At 36.1% G+C, this 20,702-nt stretch overlaps 1 protein-coding gene across 2 annotated transcripts in view; it reads left to right on the top strand.

Annotated features, from left to right (window-relative positions):
• DNAJC13 (DnaJ heat shock protein family (Hsp40) member C13) overlaps positions 1–20,702 on the top strand; it is a 106,805-nt gene that overhangs the window by 12,604 nt on the left and 73,499 nt on the right. Inside the window, exons 2-7 of one of the 2 annotated variants that reach the window (XM_053929387.2) lie at positions 3,025–3,105; positions 10,647–10,677; positions 14,054–14,129; positions 14,943–15,092; positions 15,499–15,540; positions 18,406–18,606. In XM_053929387.2, coding sequence (XP_053785362.1) covers positions 10,676–10,677; positions 14,054–14,129; positions 14,943–15,092; positions 15,499–15,540; positions 18,406–18,606 — 471 coding nt within the window. In that variant the 5' untranslated portion in view covers positions 3,025–3,105; positions 10,647–10,675. The remainder of the gene's footprint in view (positions 1–3,024; positions 3,106–10,646; positions 10,678–14,053; positions 14,130–14,942; positions 15,093–15,498; positions 15,541–18,405; positions 18,607–20,702) is intronic. The other variant, XM_024566184.4, reaches the window with a different exon arrangement.

Raw genomic sequence — 20,702 nt, 5'->3', positions numbered from 1 at the left:
TGAGCCACACCAGCCAGGGCGCAGTCTTCAGTCACAGTGTATAAGGGGAAAATATCTGTACGCCTGTGTTTTTCTTTTTTGGGGCGTATTCTCAGAGATCCTGTATTTCATTTCACCAATATCATTTGCTTCAAATGATTGAGAAGGCAGGGATGTTTTGCTGGTTTAATAAGTTTTGGTTGGCTTCCTGTGTCATCTCAGACACACAATCCAGGAAAAAGAGAGAGAGGCAGAGGGAGACAAAACAACACCCCAGTTGGCAGGACTATATTTAGCTGTCTCCATACATACTTGGAGGAAGATGTCAGTTGACTCTTAAAAGAAATTTCCTCTCTGATAACAATAAAGGTTTCTCTAAACTTGCTGTTACTTGTGGTTCTCTTACTATTCCTCAGACTGTGAATTGATGCTTTTCCAGAAAGTCTGACAAAACCTTATTTGAGAGTTCCTCTTAGAACATCAGGTTTGAAGTGGACATCAGAATTTCCTGTGGGATTGCTGCATTTCTTTGTCACCTGAATCCTTACTGAACACCTGTTTTGTGTAGGGCACTCTTGTAGGCTCTGGAGGGGGTGTGTGTGTATGTGTGTGTGTGTGTGCGCTTAACAGACAAAAATACCTCCCTCTGGGTATTCTAGTAGGGTTAGATGAATAATAAGTAAGAAATTGCACATTAAACTGTGAAATGAAAGGTGCCATGGAGGAAAAATTAGCAGGAATGAGAGGGAGTAGAGAGTGAAAAATGAGGAGGAAAGTTACCATTTAAAACAAAGTAATTAGGGTAGGCCTCATTGTAAAGGTGACGTTTGAACACAGATTTGAGGTGAAGATGTGAGCCATGTAGATATCCAGAAGAGCATTCTACATAGAGTACAGAAGTCTTCACTAATTTGTTAATGCAAAAACAAGTAAGAGGAATGAAGAAAGCAGTTCCAAAACAGAGGTGTCTTTAGCCCTGGCTTGTGTGGCTCAGTGGATTGAGCACTGGCCTGAAATCCGAAGGGTCGCTAGTTTGATTCCCAGTGAGAGCACATGCCTGGATTGCGGGTCATGTCCCCAGGTGGGGTCATTTGAGAGGCAACCAATCGATGTATTCTCTCCCTCTTTTTCCCTCCCTTCCCCTCTTTCTGTCTTTCTCCCTCCGTTCCCCTCTCTCTGAAAATAGATGAATAACATCTTCTAAAAATATGTAAAAACGGAAAAAACTGGTGTCTTTAAAAATGTTTCTACCACTCAGGTTTATACCTAAGAGAAATGAAAACATGTTCACACAAACCAAATGTTGAGAGCAGTGTGATTGATAACAGCCAAAAAGTAGAAGCAACACCAATTTTCATCAACCGATGAATGTATAAACAAGAGGTGGTATTAAATATATAATAGAAGGAAGTTAATCCGTGCCACAACAGCTTTGAAAATGTTATGCTAAGGGAAAGAAGCCGGTTCATGAACACCACATACTGTACGATTGCATTTGTGTGGCGTGTCCACAATGGCAAAGCTGTAGTGGCAGTACAACCGATCATTGGCTGCCAGGGGCGGGGGGTGGCTGCTAGCAGAGTTTCTTTCTGGGGTGATGCAAATGTTCTAAGACTAGTGGTGTTCATTGTAGAACTCAGAACATGCTAAAAAAACCCCTGAATTTTATACTTTAAAAGGGTGAGTTTTATGGTGTGTGAATTGTTTGAAAAAGCTGTTAAAAAATGTTTTTGAAAGAAAATGATTTTATTCTATTTATGAAAAGAATACTTGATTTAAAAAATTTAGACCAGTCTATAAAGACATTAAAAAAAGCTTAATTGAATCACAGTTCCAGCCATTCATTTTGCATTATTGATACTTTAGTATCAATCTTAAAATACTTTTAGAGTGCATTTCTAATTATTGAGGGTAGGAAAAAATAGCCAAGTGACAAAAGAAATAAAAGGCCATGTTCATTTAAACTTTGATTCATTATAAAGCAAATGATGTATTTTCAAAATTTATCATCAGTCTATATTAGTAGCCAGTTCAAGCAATTCTGTAAAATTATCTAAATTTAAATTTTTTCATGAAATGAATGGGTTCTGGATTTTGTATACTTCAGGGTTATGGCCAACAAACTAATTAGGTGATTGTAAACTATTGCACGTAACATCGTCCCTGTGCATGAGGCTGGTAGGAAGTTCACACCGTAGGTGGTTCTTTACCCAAGTTCAACCGTCCTGAACTGTTCCACATCCTGTTTAACCAGAGTTCACTGACCAAACTGCTATAAAAGTTCCTAAACACACTCTAAATTTCTGCCCTTGATCTAGAATATTCATACAATGGAATATTGTGTAACCTTAGAAATCATGTTTACATATTAAAGAATATTTAATTCCACAGGGAAAAGGTTAATATTCTGTGCAAATTGGTTAAGCAGTACTAATGACAATCTCAATTTTGTTTTTTAAAAAGCCACCTATTTTCCCTAAATAGAAGGAAGGCTAGAATAATCATCTTCAGATGCTAGGATGAAAGATTTATTTATGAACATTTTAGATTGTTTTGCTGTGGACATGCATTATTTTACTGTTATATCTCAGTTATACCTTATTGACTGTAGGTTCCCTTTAAAGTGACAGCAAAATGGCTGGCTCTTAGCACCACAGCAGAAACCTTTCAGATCAACTTGTCACTTGGCAAACATCTTCAGGTGCCTGTTACGTGTCAAGGCAGTGTTTGGCCGTGTGAGATTTAAGTATTCATTTACTTAAACATTTTTTACTAGATTCTCTACACTTGGGACGTTGATAGAGGACAGTTTCTGTCCTCAGGATGCCCAGTGCAGTGGAGAACAACCACAGTATGGTCTGCTACAGGCTGTGATAGAGAGGTGAATAGACTGTTCCCTGCCATTGAAAACCTGTGGTATAGTCGAAAAAGTTGTGCCTCCAAATCAGTACCATATGGCAGCTATGAAAATATGACATGGGAGAATCAGGACAAACTCTGAGGATAACGGTGTACAATAAATTCACCCATATTTTTATCTTCCAGGTCTTAGCACAAAATGAACATAATCAGGGAAAATAAGGATTTGGCATGTTTCTACACAACGAAACATTCATGGAGGGGGAAGTAAGTATTTCTCTTGGTTTCGTTTTCCTGTGTTTCCGTAAAGCATTATTGTAAATAATGCTCTTGCCGTACCATGAGTCGTACCACACAACTCAGGGATGCCGTTCGCACTCTGCTGAAAAGCATCTGTGTGTGTTTCAGGTGAAATGCTACATTCAGAGTAATTACTGGTCTTTTTTCTTTTGACATTTCTGGTTTTCTGTGTGTCTTGGGAAGGAGTTTGGTAAGAATTAAAAGTAACAATTAAAAGGAAAATAGAGGTTATACAGTAGTAACAGTGTTAACTTCACAACTTCATTGTCCAGAGATGAGCCTGTGTGTGGTCAGCACATTTTCAAGTCCATTTGACTGTCAGAGACAATGTACCAGTAGTGCCTTTGCAATCTTTTTTAGGTGTGTAATGAAATTTAAAAATTGGGTTCGATCCTTTCTTCTCCTTGTGAGGGGCAGTGACATTTTTTAGTAGCTTGCGGGTCAGAACAAGGTGTAGATGCTTTGTTTCTTTTTTGTAAAGTGGATGGCACTGCCTGCCCCTCAGACTGCTGTGAGGATTAAATGACATGCTGTGAACGGTGTGAAGGTTTTAAAATGATGCCTCGAATACATTGAGTATTCAATGAATAACTCTTGTTGACCAATTGAAGAAACAAGTGTAGTCTCTGGTTCTTTTGAATAGTAGTGATTAAAGTGGGTGTGTCACATTTTGGCAGATAGGTGACTACATTATTCCAGATTAGGCCTCAGACGATAAACTGACATGTGCGCAAAGCCAGTAAATAACTTCAGTTTTTGTTTCTAACTTTTCATTTTTAGGAAATAGTGTAATAACTTCTTAGAATGGTGCAACATCTGAATTCTGTAGAGCTTCTGGTTTTCGTTGGCAAACTGACTATGATTTTGAAAGATCTGAGTGTTTAATTTTGTTTCCTTTTAGTAGCTCAATTGTATGAGTTCCTAAAGTAGAGGACATAGTTGTTAGCCGTGTAGAATACTTGTCTTGAAATTTTTTCTTCAGTTAATTTGATTGAGCAAAGTTAGAGAGAAAATTGGCATATCCAGGGTAATAGGAGTCTCTTTAGGTCTTTAAGCAGCCTTAAAAAAAACTTGTATACTTAAATGTTCTTATTTTTTCCTCAAGTGGTAGATTGCTGTGATCATCATAATATAATTTCTGTTTTTAATACAGTTATAGCATACTGTTGCATTAATTCTAAAGAACAAGCTACTATAGTACTTTTTGATTTGTGAGCTTGTCAGTAATTGTGATCATCAGAAAGATTTTTTTTTATTGAATTTATTGGGATAACATTGGTTAATAAAATTATAGGTTTCAGGTGTGGAAAATTTTTCTTAGGTTCTTCGTAGTGACTAAAACTAAGGCAGTCCTCCTTTTTGTGTAATAATTTGGAGCAGAACTATTTCTGTTCTCTCAGCACAATTCCTTACCTCCATTGTTCATACCTTGAACCTTTTTTGTTTTTATGAATTTTATTAAGATATAATTTATACAACATAAAATTCATCCTTTTTAAATGTATAACTTAGAGTTTTTTTTAGTTGTGAACCACCTCCACTAACCGTTATCAGCACGCCTTCATAACTGCCCAAAAATATCTCCTCTAAAAATACAGTATCAGCCATTGCTTTCCATCACCCCTCTTCCCGGCATCTGGCAGCTACTGATCTGCTTTGTCTCTTGATTTCCTTATTTAGGAATCTCATGTACATGGAATCATACACTTTGTGGTCTTTTGTGACTGGCTTCTTTCACTGAGCATGTTTTCAGGTTCATCCATGTTACAGCATGTGTCAGTACTGTTTTCCTTTTTGTTGCCAGGTAACATTCTGTTCTACAGATAATGCCATTTTTATTTTAGCTATTCATCAATTAATGGACATTTGTAGCTTTCCACTTTTTTTTTTACTATGAACAGTGCTGCTATAGATGTGCATGTACATTTTATGGGTGAATCTATATTTCCAGTTCTCTTGGGTTTATACCCAGGAGTGGAATTGATGTTACATGGTGTTATATTAGAGTTATATGGTAACTCTATGTTTAACTTTTTGAGGAAGAGCCAGACTTTTCCAAAGTGGCTGCAGCATTTTGTAATCAATGTATTATGAGGATTCCAGTTTCTGCATATCCTTACCAACACTAGTTACTGTCTTTTTAAAAATTTTTTATTTTAGCCATCCTAGTGGCTATGAAGTAGTATCTCGTTGTAGTTTTGATGTGCCTTTCCTTTATGACTGTTCAGTGTCTTTTCATGTGCTTCTTGGCCATTGTGTATCTTTCATGAAATGTCTGTTCAAATCATTTACCATTTTTTAATTGGGTTATTTCCTTTTTAATGTTGAATTGTGAAGAGTTCTTTATATATCCTGAATATAAATCCCTTATCAGATACATGATTTGCAGATATTTTCTATATTCTGGGAGTTGTCTTTTTACTTTCTTAATGGCATCTTGTGAAGCACAGTGGGTTTTTTTTTTTAAGATTTTATTAATTTATTTTTAGACTGAGGGGAAGGGAGGGAGAAAGAGAGGGTGAGAATCATCTATGTGCCAGAGAAACATCGATCAGTTGCTTCTCACACGTCCCTAACCAGGAACCTGGCCTGCAACCCAGGCATGTGCTCTGACTGGGAATCGAACAGGTGACCTTCGGGTTCTCAGGCTGGCACTCAGTCCACTGAGCCACACCAGCCAGGGTGAGTTTTTTTTATTTTGATGATTTTCAGTCTGTTTTTTTTTCCCTTTGCCATTTGTGCCTTAGGTGTTCTATCTAAGAAGACATTACTTAATCTAAGGTCTCAAAGATTAATTCTTGTGTTTTCTTCTAAGAGTTTCACAGCTTTGATTTTGGGTTAATTTTTATATATAATTTGAAGTAGGGATCTGGCTTCATTCTTTTGCATGTGGATAACCAGTTGTCCCAGCACCATTTATCGAAAAGATTATTCTTTCCCCATTTAATTGTTTTGACATCCTTGTCAAAAATCAGTTGACCATAAATATAAATGTAGCGGTTTATTCCTGAACTCTTAATTCTATCCATGGACCTGTATGGCTATCCTCATGCCAGTACCATCTCTTCTTGATTACTATAGCTTTGTACCAAGTTTGAAACTGTGAAGTTTGAGGTTCTAACTTTGTTCATTTTCAAGATTATTTTGGCTGTTCTAGATTTCTTGCATTTCATATGAATTTTAGTGTCAGCTAGTCAATTTTGTAAAAAAGGCAGCTGGGATTTTGATAAGGATTGCATTGAATCTGTGGATTCATTAGGGGCGTATCACCACCCTAATATTAATTCTTTCGATCCATGAATAAGGGATGTCTTTTCATTTATTTAGATCTTTAAATTTCCTTCAATAGTGTTTTGTTGCTTTCAGAGCTAAAAAGCACTTTTTCCCTCCATAAAAGAGCAGAGTTTCCTTTTCGCTGTAAGCGAGCGATTTCTGATAGGAAGGAGCAGTGCAGTTTCACTGTGGAAAACTTCAAACTTATGTTCTTAATGTAAGTTTAAAATTTTGGGGGGTGGAAATTACAGGTCTCCTAAAATCTACTTATGGATCACTTTCATATTTGCATACATTTATTGTAACAAATGCTCTGAATTTCAGAGTAGCATTTTAGTATCTGCACAGGATTTCACTTCAGCACTTGGTACATGTGGTGGTCAATCCATGAAATTCAATGGCAGGTGCCCACTACATTCATCGTCTGCTTCATCGATAGTCTGTGTAATGCCTAAATAGAGGAAATTGAAAGAAGAGTTGAGGGAAAGTGGAAGTGGTGAATTTGATACTTTTCTTACAAGTAGGAAATCCTACAAGAGGAGAGATGATGCTCTTTTCTTTAGCTGCCTGGCATTTATACACCTCACCAACTTTGACAGCCCTAGGAAGCCTGAGGTTTTTTCCCTTGTGTTTTATTGCTCTTAGCTCTTAAAACTGCCACCCTCGAATACTCAGCCAGTTGAGTAGATCCTGAATTCTCTTTGTGTAACTCTTTGTGATTATTATCAGACAATTTAGGATTTGAACATATTTTATCCAGAAGTGCAAAGAGGATCACATCTGCTTTATAGGAATTTTATATTTTACATACAGTGTTGTATTAAAAGGTAGCTCCAGGGGCAAAGGTAGTGTTTCCAGTGCATGATGCTGGAATACTTAGGCATCACATGCAAAAAAATGAATCTAGGCTCAAACTTTAACCTTTCACAAATTAACTAAAAATGGATCACAGACCTGAATGTGAAGTGCAAACCTGTAAAACTCCTAGAAGATGATAACATCAGAGAAGAATCTCCGTTACTTTGGGTTTGGTGATAACTTTTTACATACAACATCAAAGACCTGATTCATGAAAAAATTGAATTGGTAAGCTGGACTTCATTAAATTTCAAAACTTCTTCTTTGTGAAATAGGCCACCAAAAATGTAAAGACAAGTTGGGAGAAAATATTTGCAAAAGACAAATATGATAAAGGACTATTACTGATATTAAAGAATCCTTAAAACTCAACAATAAAAGAACAACCAGATTAAAAAATGAGTCAAAGACCTTATAGATTCCTCACCGAAGAAGATGTACAGCCCTGACCAGTATGGGTCAGTTGGAGCCTCACCCCACACAGTGAAAGGTCCCTGGTTTGATTCCCGGTCAGGGCACATGCCTCAGTTGCTGGTTTGGTCCCTGGTCAGGACACATAGGAGAGGCAGCCGATCCATGTTTCTCACATTCATGTTTCTCTCCCTCACTGCTCCCTCCCTTCTCCTCTCCCTAAAAATAAATAGATAACATCTTTTAAAAAATGTAAAGATGGCAAATATATGAAAGGATGTTTCACATCATTTATCATCATGGAAATGCAAATGTAGACGTACCACTGCATATCTATTGGAAAGACCAATCCAGAACAGTGACAACACCAAATACTGACGAGGATATGGAGCAACAGGATCTGTCATTTTTTGCTGATGGAAAGGCACAATGGTCCAGCCACTTGGAAAACAGTTGGGTGGTTTCTTAACACAACTCAACATCCTCTTACTATGTGACCCAGTGATTGCACTCTGCAGTATTTACCCTAAGGAGTTGAAAGCTCATGTTCACAAAAACCTACACACAGATATTTATAGCAGCTTTATTCATAATTACAAGAACTTGGAAGCAACCATTTTGATCCTTCAGTAGCTGCATGGATAAATAAACTGACACGTGTAGACAATAAATATTATTCAGTGCCTAGAAGAAAAGAATCATTAAGCCAGGAAGCTTAAATGCATATTACATCGTGGAAGAATCCAATCTGAAAAGACTACATACTGTATGATTTCAACTATATGACATTGTGGAAAAGGAAAAACTTTGGAGATAATAAAAAGATCAGTGGTAGCAAGGTTTAGGGGAGAGGGAAGGCTGAATAAGCAGAGCCCGGATCACTTTTAGGGCCATGAAACTACTCCGTATGACACTGTAATAGTGAGTACATGGCATTATGCAGTTGTCCAAACCCATAGGATGTACAGCACCAAGAGTAAATCCTAATGTACACTGTGGACTTTGGTCGATGATGGTGTATCAGTGCAGGTTCGTCATTTGTAACATGTACCGCTCCAGTGAGGGAATGTTGATAATGGGGGAGGCTGCGCATGGATGGTGACAGGGAGGGAGTATATGGGAGATCTCTGTGTCTTTTCCTTAATACCCTGAGATTGAAAATACTCTGAGAGAAGTGGGACATTTTCTCACTGAGTTATTGGGACAGATACTTGCACAGGGAGTATGTCCTGTGTACCCTCTTTCTCTTTTCGGAGGAGTGCAACTTCTGATGTGAATGAGCCCTCTTCAGTGAAACTGATTTTTCAAGTGGAGTTCGACCAGAGTCAGAGCATCCTGGTAATACAGCCATTTGAATGATACTGTGTTTCAAATATGAATGTAGCAGTCATAACTACTGGAGACATAATGATACTTATTACAGTTATGTGGCTGAAGTTAAGTGACTGTTGGAGTTTTGAGCCACTTCCTCCATAATCAATCAGAATAATGGCAGTAAGAATAACTAACACTTATCGATTGTAAACAATAAGTGACAGGCACTTTACATGAATTATTTCTTTTAATTTTCACGTTGTGAGGGGGGTGTGTGTGTGTATATTCATATATATTTATATATAATCAACATCTTCATATAGGGAAACTGAAGCTAAGAGAGGTTTATCAAGTTATCAGAGGGTACATAGAAAGTGAGTTGTCCAGACGGTATTTGAATCCTGGCAGTGTGATTCCAGAACTGGTGGGCGTAAGTATGAGCTTCAGCAGTGCTTACTTACCATTGAGGTGCCAACTCTTTGAAAAACCTTGTTTCACTTATCCTTAACTTCATTTGATGGACTAAAATTCTAGTTCAAGTAACTGGATTTTCAAGCTTTTAAAACCTAGGCATTTCTGAGAATCCTAAAGCCTTCTAGAAATTTTTGGCCAAAACTTACTTTAAAATGGTTGAAGGAACTAGGGTGTTACACCTAGGAAAGAGAATTCAAATCGAAAATCTGATTGACAGGAAAATTAGGGATGGTCTGTGTGAAGCTAAAAGTTAGAACTTGGACCAAAGGGCGAAATTTCTGGGGAAGTGTATATTGGTTTAGTTCTAAAGAACAATGCTCAATAGCTGGAGTACTGGGAAAGGAATAGAATTACTGTTTGGAAAGGTTAATTAGTTCGCTTGTGCCAGTAGTGAGCCATTAAAACTAGCCAACTTTGCCCACAGAACTATAAAGGTTCAAGCTACATGTTATGAGAACTATAGACTGGCAACATAAAAGCTTCTTTCAACTCTTAATTAGATAAGATCTGTTTGACTTACTTAAGGCCCATTGCATACACAAGCCACTGAAGGAACTGAGGATCTTAATTTTAGAAGTAATGCACAAAGGTTTTATGACCTCAAGAAATTTGACAACCATTATTTTATAGGAAACATAAGCTTTTTCTGATAGGAAGCAAGGTTGAATTTTCTCTAGTTGGGGAGAACTGAATACTATGAGTTGCTTTGCAGAAGAATATGACCTTGTGATGGTGGCCAGTATTTTTATAGTATCTCTTTCTGTTGATGCTGTTGTACATGACTAATTGATGCAAGCTAGTTCAGAGTATTCAAGTCTAAAATTAACTTTTAGACAATGACTGACAAGTGTCTTAGCTCTTACTACTTTGAAGTCTATTTCAGATGTCTGAATAGTTCCTAATAATAAATAAAATGTTGGGGGGAAACTAAGTCTTTAAGGGGCCAGTTCTCTTATTTATTGCCGTGTCATTGAACCAAGTACAGAGTTATGTGCTCATTTATAGTACTGGGTCAATCCATGGTAGTACTAAAAACAGTATCTGAAACAACACATTAGTTTTATTTTTTAAAGTTGCCATATGAAAAAAAATCATGTTATTAAACATTGTTTCAAACAGAAAAGCAATATTCATAAGGACTAGAAAGTTGAAGAATAATGTAACATTTTTATTTGCAGGAGTTAAAGTAACATAAGAGTGTGTTTTCATGTAAGTTAATATGTTTATTCTGTCTATTAAAAAATAGGAACATCACCTGCCAAATCCAAAACTTGATTATTTCCTCAGCTTTTGCTTCAGTGGGCTTTCTTTGCTTTCAGATGATCTTTCTTATCTTCATCAGCTCTATTACTAACACAACTTTTTTTATTTGTTTTTACTGTTTATCACCAATTGCTATGGGAGCAAAAAAGCCCCATAGATAAAGCAGTTGCCTCCAACAGTTTTTTTTAATTTATTTGAATAGCATTAGTTTCATGATTCTAAGTAACATAGTTAATGGATAATATAAACCATATTTCTTAATAAGCAATTGCTTTAGAAAAAATAAATCTGTAATTGTGAAAACCTAAGGAGTGGATGAAATGCTGCTCTTTCTGTAGGCATTTATTGATGTGTGTAATTTTAGTTCCTGAGTAAAAAGAAAACAAGTCCAATAAATAGAGTCAATAGGGAATGTTAATTTCTTAGTTGAACGAAAAGTTGTTTGCTTTCACATTTCTTTGTCTTACGTATGTATGTGGCATCTCCTGTCATAAATTTCTCATCTTTTGTTTACATTAGTCTTTATTCCTTTTGTAACAATTTAACATATCTATTTTTGTAATAAAAACTTTTAGTATGATAATTTTAAGAATTAATCAACAAATTCATCCTAAGCCCTGAAAACAGCAAATTATTGTTATTTATAAGTGGCATTTTATTTTCTCTTTGCAGATAGTGAATAAAGTGTATTTTGTTTCATAAAAATATGCATTTATCCTTTTCCTGATGTTATATTGGTTATGAATAAAGAATTGGTGTGAAATTGGTTGCTATCTGACTTACGTTTTAAAAGCAGGAGTAAAGCAGTGGGTCATAGATTTGAATGCGTGTTGACTTATTGTTGGATAGATTGGCCTGGTTAGCTACTTAACAGACATTTTTTTTTTAACATCTCTATTCAGTGCTGGGTACTGTGCTAGAAGTTAAGACTTTGAAAGGTAATGAAGACATGCACTTCCATGAATTTATGGAATCTTTGTCTATTCTTTATGACTTAGAACAGCAATTTTCAACCGGTGTGCTGCAAGAATTTTTAAAACACGTAGTACCTGACTACTAGTCAGGGGCACTAACCTCTTTTTGCTTAGACTGTCAAATTAAAAAATGACAGCGGCCAACACAGTAGCTGTCTGGCGTGAATGCCCTGTCTTGAACCGTAAATAATACAGCTCAGGGCTGCCTTATTGGACTGTAGGTGTAGGACATTCCCATCATCTCTGAAAGTTCTTTTGCACAGTGTTAATCTAGATGACAAAGTTCCATGAGAAACATGTTTATAGAAGGGCCTTAGTTGTGTGGAAGTTAATCAGGAATTGCAAAGGATATTTCTTAATTCAGCTCCTCTAAGACATTGCATGTGACAGCATCAGTTGATATTTGGAACATTTCAGGTATTTAATTTTTATACTTTTGCTTCCAGGGTAAAATATACATTCTGTAGTTTCATTTCAGGATTATAAAAATTGGCATGTTTGACCCTCAAGATGATTTTAAATCACAAAGTTAGAATTTGTGATTTCACATTTCTATCTAACATTAGATTTCATTATGCTTTCTTTTAAGGCAAATGCTGATTTAACAAGATCTTATCTTTTTATTTTTCTTTGTTTCCATTAATTGGTTAAGCCCCTGAAGTTCTGAGACTTTTGAGCTGTTTAGGTAAATCCTAATCTACTTTATCAGTCGTCATCCCTCACCCTCATCCCTCACCCGGCTAAGCAGCAGGTGACTGTTTTTATGGTAGAAGGAAGCTCTCATTCTTCAGTTTCCCACTGGACTTTAGCTATGTGAAGTTAGGGGGTAAAATACTGGTAATATAGCCATTCTTTTCATGTGAATATTTAGCAAAGATTAATGAAAACCTACCATTTTCCCCCAAATAGAAATAACTTTTGTAATTTTTATTATATAATATACTGATCAGAAAAACTGGACACTAGCAAAATGAAAATACGGCAAATTCCTCTTGATCTTCATGGTAATACTCCTAGTGTGTTACCCTTGAGTCTGATGGTTTAAGGTAATGTGTGTCTTTTTCCCTGTATTAGTAGTTTAATGCAGAAAAGCACGATCTGCATAGATACCAAAAAGGCATTTGATTCCATTTAACATCCATTTAAAAATCTCTTACTAAAATGTAAATATGCCACTAAATATGGTCAATTTTATTAATAGATTTTTCTAATATTGAACTTTTTCCTAAAATGAACCTTCTTTGGTCATGTTGTATTACTATTTTAATGGGCTACTTGACATTTATTGCCAATATTAATTAAAAAAATAGACTGGTGGGATTTTTTCTTCTTTTTTGTGTTGTTACCAGATTTTAGTATCCCTAACAATTGAGAATCTGTCCCTTAGTCTGTTTTCTGGAACAATTTAAGAAGCATGGGATTTAACTGGTCCTTTAAGGTTTCATCTTTTTGTTTAAGCTTTTGGGATATAATTCTTTGCAGCTTTCTTAAATTCTTGTGTATTGGGGTTGATATTTATTCTTAGTTTTCAAATTATCAGCAAAGATTTATACACATTTATTTTTTGTGTCTGTGGTTATAAATTCTTTTATTCTTAATTTTGCTTTTTATTTTGTTAAGACTAATTAAGGTTTTACCTATTTTATTCTAAGGAACAAATTCTTCAGTTTTAAATAGGTTTTCTAATTCAGTTTCACTTTTATCATTATGCATGCCTCTCTTCTAAAGGATTACTGATGCCCAAATGGTTTTTCTTCTTTACACGTCTTTTACTTTAAGTGAAGGAAGTGAAGTGAGAAGTGAAAATTGCTTGTCTGGAGTGTATGCTTCCTACTTCTATAAAATTGCAACACTTAAATGTTATAGGTAGTTGCTTCCACAGAAATGATTAAGATTCCAGAATATGGCTGTGACTGACCAGTTGCAGGTCATAGCTTTTCCTTCCTTTGTGTCATGGTTTTGTTAAAAGGTTTTTTTGGAAGAATTAATAGTGTACAGTGTCTTTTTTATTTTAATAAAATTTTTCCAATTAGAATATTTTGGCATTTGCTCTGCTAACTTCATGTGTACTAACAGCACAAGACTGCTTGCTTAGGTCATACCTTTCTCCTTAACGATCTTAGTAGTTCACAGTATAATGAGTGGTGGGTGGGTTTTAATACAAACAACATTTTTAGAATGTTAAAAAATGTGATAATATAAAACTAAGCTGTATTTAGTCACAATTAATCAACTAACACTCCTGTTTGTTTATTGAAATGTTTCTTTTGTGTAGATATCGCATATATTTTGTTACAAAGTGTTTCTGTTACTTGAGAGTAAATTTAAGTACTTGTTTTTCTTTGTAGGTATAAGCGTGTCTTTTCAGTTGGAACCCATGCGATTACTACATATAATCCCAATACTTTAGAAGTAACAAATCAGGTAATCATGTTAGAAGCTGTTAGGTGTTTGAACTCCTTTGAATTTTAAAAGCCAGGATATGACCCATAACTCCCAGGCCTGAAAATCAGGTTAAAACTTCAGGTTAGGAATGTCAAATGTGAAAAAGATTGATGTATAATGCTCAATGCTCAGGACCAAAAATAGATAAATAAAGGGGAAGGCAGGAAGAGAATGTGCTTATCTAGGCCCTAAGTGGTATAACTTTCTGATATGTCACTGTAGGGTATAGCCATCTTGCTCATGTAAAATTGGTAAGTTTTTTATAATTCTTTATAATTTTAAAGGCTATATTGTTAGTGTAATACATAAATCACAAGTGCAGCGATTGGAAAATATTTGTCATGGAACTAGGATTGCTGATTATAAAGACAAGACTAACCTGAAAATGATAAGTAACATATTTACATATATTCTAGCTCCTTGTAATTTTAAGGTAGGCATGTTTTACAGATTCCTTCTGTCGTTTTAAACAGATTTGCAGGTAATGATAAAATTTTATTCCCCAATTTGTTTTACTTCTGTGTATTTATTTTAGTTGCTTTAGATTAATGTCATTAATAATTAAAATTGGAATACAGACAGGATTTTTTATCATTGTCTCAGATGACTGAAAATCTTTAAAATTTTTTTGTGTTATGGAGTTACTATAGGACTTAATGTCTTCTAGACCTCAGTATTATTTTGTACAATTTTTATCATTTAATCAGTGATCATGAAATTAAAGTGATGAAATTAATTGTTGCATTTCACTGTATTATAGCACCAGTTAAAATAATCCCTTTCTTTTGTCAGTGGCCTTATGGAGACATTTGTAGCATCAGCCCTGTTGGGAAAGGACAAGGAACAGAGTTCAACCTCACATTTCGTAAAGGCAGTGGCAGAAAGTCAGAAACTTTAAAATTTTCTACAGAGCACAGAACAGAACTTCTTACAGAAGCATTGGTAAGAGCAGTTCCCTGGTAGTAAACTAAATTTCTCCTCCTTTAAAAATGAAAGTTATATTAAAGTGAGATATTAATGTCTGAGCCTCTGTTCCCACCGCGCTTGTTTTCTCTTACTGATCTTCAGCACAACACTGAAACTTTCACTTTTCCCTAGATGGAAGACTGGAAAGTCCTGTGTAATTACAGCTTTGGTCTTTTGAAGTGCATATACAGAACAAAGTAGTTACATGTTTGATTACTGCATCTATTTGCCAGTAAAGTTCTACATACTTTATATTAAATACCCTTTTTTAATATCATGGTTACCAAGTTAGGGTTTTACTTGTCCCAGATAGAAAGGACTGATCTGTGATTCTTTCCTACTAGTCTGTTGTTTTTAACTGCTGTTATATTTTCTCTTTCAGAGATTTAGGACTGAATTTTCAGAAGGAAAAATCACAGGAAGGGTAAGTATTTAACATTTATTATTATCTATTTTTAGTTGTTCAAATGTTGCCCTTTATTATAAAAATCATCCCATGATCTGTGTGTTCTTTTTCTGGCAAAGCTAAAGGGGAAAAAGGAAACACAATTTTAATGTCTCCTGTTACTACATGATAGAGAGAGGTGAATGTAGTTTAACAGGAAGCTAACATATGAGGAATTAGATTTGTGACTGTTAGTACTGGTAGTTGGGAAGAATCTTTAGGCAGAGAACTGTGGGCATGAAAGACAACGCTGTCTTTGTTCAGTATTCTGAAGAGCAGCGGTAACACCGCACTGCAGATACGAGTGCCGGAACACGCAGCAGTTTTTGATGTGCACGTTGCCTGTTTCAGAAGTATGAAAGTTGTAAGGCTGGGGTGTATCCGAAGTGTCTCCTCATACATTCTTGTTCTGGATCTGGCTGGTAATGTAGCTTTGTGTGGTGCGCCGACAGCTTTAGGGAAGCCGTGGTTGTTTATCTGAATCTTCTTAACTTTTTCCCAGGGCTTCTCTAGTCATGCTGTAGCAGCATTTAAACTAAATCAGAGACTTCTGGGGTGGGGATATGGGAGTTTATATTCTTTTTCACTCCCTTGAAATGTTTCATTGTTTTCATGAGAAAGTGTGCTTTTTAATTGTGGCGGTAGGAGAGGGCACAATAATGCCTGAACTCGTAGCACTGTTCAGAACTCTGGCTTCTGGCAAAAGATAGGAAGTGAATTCTGATATGCTGGCAGTACCGTTCCTCTCTCTCTCTCTCTCTCTCTCTCTCTCTCTCTCTCTTTTTAAAGCCCTCGTCGTCTACTGTAGCATCCCAGAAGCCTTACTGATTTTAGCTCCAGCAATTGGCTGGTTGCCCAGGAACCATTTAATGTAGTTGAATGGCAGTTGGCATACTGCTTGTTTCTTGTTCCTGTGAAACACCAATTTCTATAAATCATAGTTTGATATTCTTATTTTAATTATTTTATGTTAGCAGGTGAGCTTTCTGTATATCTCATCTGCAAGTATGCTTCCAGAAGCATACTTACAGATTTTGTTTGTAAGCTTCCCTTTATGTCAGTTAACTTGAGTAGCTTAATACTTTTCAAGACTTTGTGGTAGATGGTCTGAAGGACAGCCCCATCTGCTACTACATCAGGAAAGAGTGGCACCTCCTCCTGCCCGCAGATGCTGTGCTGGCTAAACAGCACTGTTGCATGAATTGAGTTTGGCCTTCGGGCCTTCAAAATTGCCCCTAGGGTCTTTAAGTCCCTTTTTGGCCTTCCCAGTCCTGAGGGATAGTGATATGTTTCCTTGAGGCATGTCTCTTTATGACAGTTACCTGCTGGAAGGAATGGAGAATATCCTGCAGAGCGGGTTTCGAGCGTGAAAATAAGCATAGATTGGAAAAGTGCCACCTTTTTGGTGATTACCCTTCTACCTCACTCCTGGAGCGGTATCGCTCTGCTCTGTCCTTTAGTTCAGAATTAAGGCACTAAATATAAATTGGGTTAATGCAGGCCCTTTTGTCTTTCTGCAGAATTCCTTTTATGGAGTTGTAACGGATATGATGTCACCAATCAATAATGCGGAGGGGACTTGGCATGATATGACCCTGTGAACCCCATTGCTGGGTTTAGTGTTGGAATGTTAGGGAGGTGTTTATTATTTAGTGCCTTACTCTCTTTTTCTGAATACCTACAAGAGAATTTCTCTTTCTTCATTATTAGAAATAGTTATACTCTTGAGTCATGTAGCTGACCATATTGATGGATAGGAAACTGTGAACTTTTTGGGTGGGCAAGAGGATAGTCATTTTACATCTGACATTTTATTATCCTTATATTCTCTTTGCCTCATTTTGCCTGTATTTTAAATTATTTTTTTCTGTATCATAACTTTAGTTAGCAGCCTCAACTAAACCTTTTCTTTCTTCTAAGAATTTAAACTGGGTAGTAAATGGATGTTGATCATTCTAATCATTTTTGATACTAGGTGCTTCAATTTACAAAAGAATGTTATGGTCTAAATGGAATTTTACTTGCTAACGAGATCAAACTTCTTTTTTTTTTTAATTTTTATTGTTATTCAATTACAGTTGTCTGCCTTTTCTCCCCATGCCTCCACTCCACTCCACCCGAACCCACCTCCCTCCCCTGCCTCCACCCTCCCCCCTGAGATCAAACTTCTAAAGATAACTTTGGTGTGATTAGAAATGCTTAAGGTCAGACTGAGGCTTTGGCTTTTTTGTGTGTGTAGAAAGAAAATCTATATTTATATACTGAAGTAGCTCAGGTGCTTTGAATACTAGCCCTGGGTGGATAGTTCAGTTGATTAGAGCTTCATCCCAACAGGCCAAGGTTGCAGGTTCCATCTCTGGTCAGGGCACATTTAAGAATCAACTAATAAATGCAGAACTAAGTGGAGTAAATTAAATACTGTCACTGCCCCAAAATGTGACTTAGCTCTTTTCCATATCTACCTTAATTAAAAGAATCCATCAACAAAAGTTGAAATCTTTTTCCCAATAAAACTTTTCCAGAATGACATTTCTATTTAAATTTTCCTTTATTTTCTTTTTATAGATTTGCATAAGAGTGACTTAAAATTACCTTATAAGATATTATAACCCAAAACTTAATTTAAAAAGGACATGTTGTCTTCAGTTAGAGTGAACATTCTTAATTAAATAAACACAAACTTCCAAATAGCTAAAATTAATGTTTTAACAATTGGGATAGTAGCTTTAAATATTTATAGTATTGCTTAGATTTTTGGTTGTTTCAGTAATGACTAGTATATTAAATGTAACTTTATTTTATGGTAAGCATATATACGAACCTAAAATTAATATTTTTCTCTAGAGATATAACTGTTACAAGCATCACTGGAGTGATACAAGAAAACCTGTCATTTTGGAAGTAACTCCTGGAGGCTTTGACCAAATTAATCCTGCAACTAACAGAGTCCTCTGTTCCTATGACTACAGAAATATTGAAGGATTTGTAGACCTCTCTGATTGTCAAGGAGGGTTCTGTATACTTTATGGAGGATTTAGTAGATTGGTAAGTTGTATTTTTAAAAATATCATTTAAAAAGAGGTATGTGCATTTGAAGGAAAATGGTTTCTCCACTTTATTTTGAAATTTCATGTGAGTCCTTTGGAGGAAGTATGATATTAAGAGTTTAGAGTTTGGTATCAAAGAGCTTGAATCTCAATTTGCAGCTCTCTAAAATGAAAATAATATGTGTCATAGGGTTTTTTTGAGGATGAGGTGAGATAATTTATGTAAGATACTAGCAGTGTGTGGTTTCGTACTCAATAAATGGTAGGTTAGAATTGTTATTTTTATTAGTATTAATGTCTACTCTCCAGTTTCTAAGCTTTCTTTGAAAAGTAATCTAAAATCTCTTGTTTTCATAGTCCTTTTTCCTTTGCCCAGCTATTTGTAATGTGGAACCTGAATATGCGTTGAAACTTCAGATTTGGAATTTCTGCATATTTTATCTTAAAATTGTGAATTACATATAAATTGTGGAGTACAGCAGAAGCCATTTAAGATGCTTAGCCCCTGTTTGTTTATCAGTACTAGAAGCTGAGCTACAGATGATGACCATCTTTGTTTTTTCTTTAATAAGAAACATCCTAGCTTCCATCCTGAAACCCCACATCTCTAAGATGAGCAGTAGAGAGAGAGCACCTTAATGGCCTGTGAACACTACTGCAAGATTTAGTGTTCTGTACATACATTATGCTTCCCTGGCTAGTGGAGTCCAGGCCTGCCTTGGACTTTCAGATACATAAGAGGCTAGACTCACAGGGGTGTCCAACCTTTTGGCATCTCTGGGCCACACTGGAAGAAGAGTTGTCTTGGGCCACACACTAAATGCACAACAAACATTAATGAAAACCGATGAGCAAAAAAAAGGTTTTAAGTAAATTTAAGATTTTGTGTTGGGCTGCATTCATAGCCATCCTGGGCTGTGAGTTGGACACCCCTGGTAGAGGGTAGCAAAGGGTGGTAAAAAGAATGAAGGGGAGGGGCAAACAGTCTGATTTACAAAATGCTAGTTCTTCAGAACTATAGATCTTTTTTCCATCCTAGGTAACCCTCTATTCAGGTGATGAGTACCATCCTAGTGTCCCTCATCCGGGAACATACATGTAGGCATTTTGTTAACCTCTGAATCTACACCCAAAAGAGGAAATTAGTTCTTTCTCCCACCCTATGATAGCCTAACGTCTGCTGTGGTGACACTGTGTAAAGGGTTGTCACTTCCCTGGGCGGTGGAAGTTCGTAATGATTAACATCAAACACTGTGGTGGAAAACGTACCTAATTACAGGAATATGGCCTTGCAGACCTTAACTGGGTAACTGTATTGCAGTCATTCAACCAAGCCTTACAATGTATGTGGTAAACATTAAGGATGAGAATTGTGATAGTTCTCAATTGCCTACATTTTTTATTGCCTAGTGGCATCAAGCAGTTTTAATTTTAATCATCCACTTTTTAAGCATACTCTGCCTTTTAAAATACAGTAGCTAAAATGAGCCAGTTCACTACAGTTATAATAGCATGACAGATTCATTCAACAAATCTTTATATGGTAACTTCTGCATCCATAGTAACTGAGATAAGCTGTTGGGATAAAATCAGTTTTTAAAATATAATCTGATCTGGCATTTTTCTGCAAGGGAGATATTGACATTCTGGGCTTTGTTTTCTTATGTGGCACTTTACCACCTTTATAGGACTTTTTGCATTTTTGCCCTTCAGGCACCAAATGCAAGTAGTGGTACCTTATTCTTTGTAAATACACTCCTGGGGGTTGGTTTGTAATATCTATAGGCCAATGACTTGTAGAGATTTAAACATTCTTCGAGGTAATCTTTGAAGAAAGCCCACTATTGAAAACATTAAATCAGAGCTACCTTAGTTGAAACTGAAATTCTGCCCACATAGTTACCCACCAACTCCACTTGACTTTGCTGAGGTGTCCCAGGGATCCTTTATGAAAGCTCCAGAGCACTGTTTTCCACGTGTTGATGAAAACCGCAATTTCTGTTCAGTGAGTTATTTTTAAGGCTCTATATACCAAACTTTGTGATTTTAATTTAGTGATAAAGTTTCATCCGCAATACACTATTTAGTTACCTC

The sequence above is a fragment of the Desmodus rotundus genome, chromosome 8, assembly GCF_022682495.2.
Source record: "Desmodus rotundus isolate HL8 chromosome 8, HLdesRot8A.1, whole genome shotgun sequence".
NCBI classification, from domain to species: domain Eukaryota; kingdom Metazoa; phylum Chordata; class Mammalia; order Chiroptera; family Phyllostomidae; genus Desmodus; species Desmodus rotundus.
Note: the sequence above shows the minus strand (reverse complement) of the source record. Positions and strands in the feature narration are given on the sequence as shown.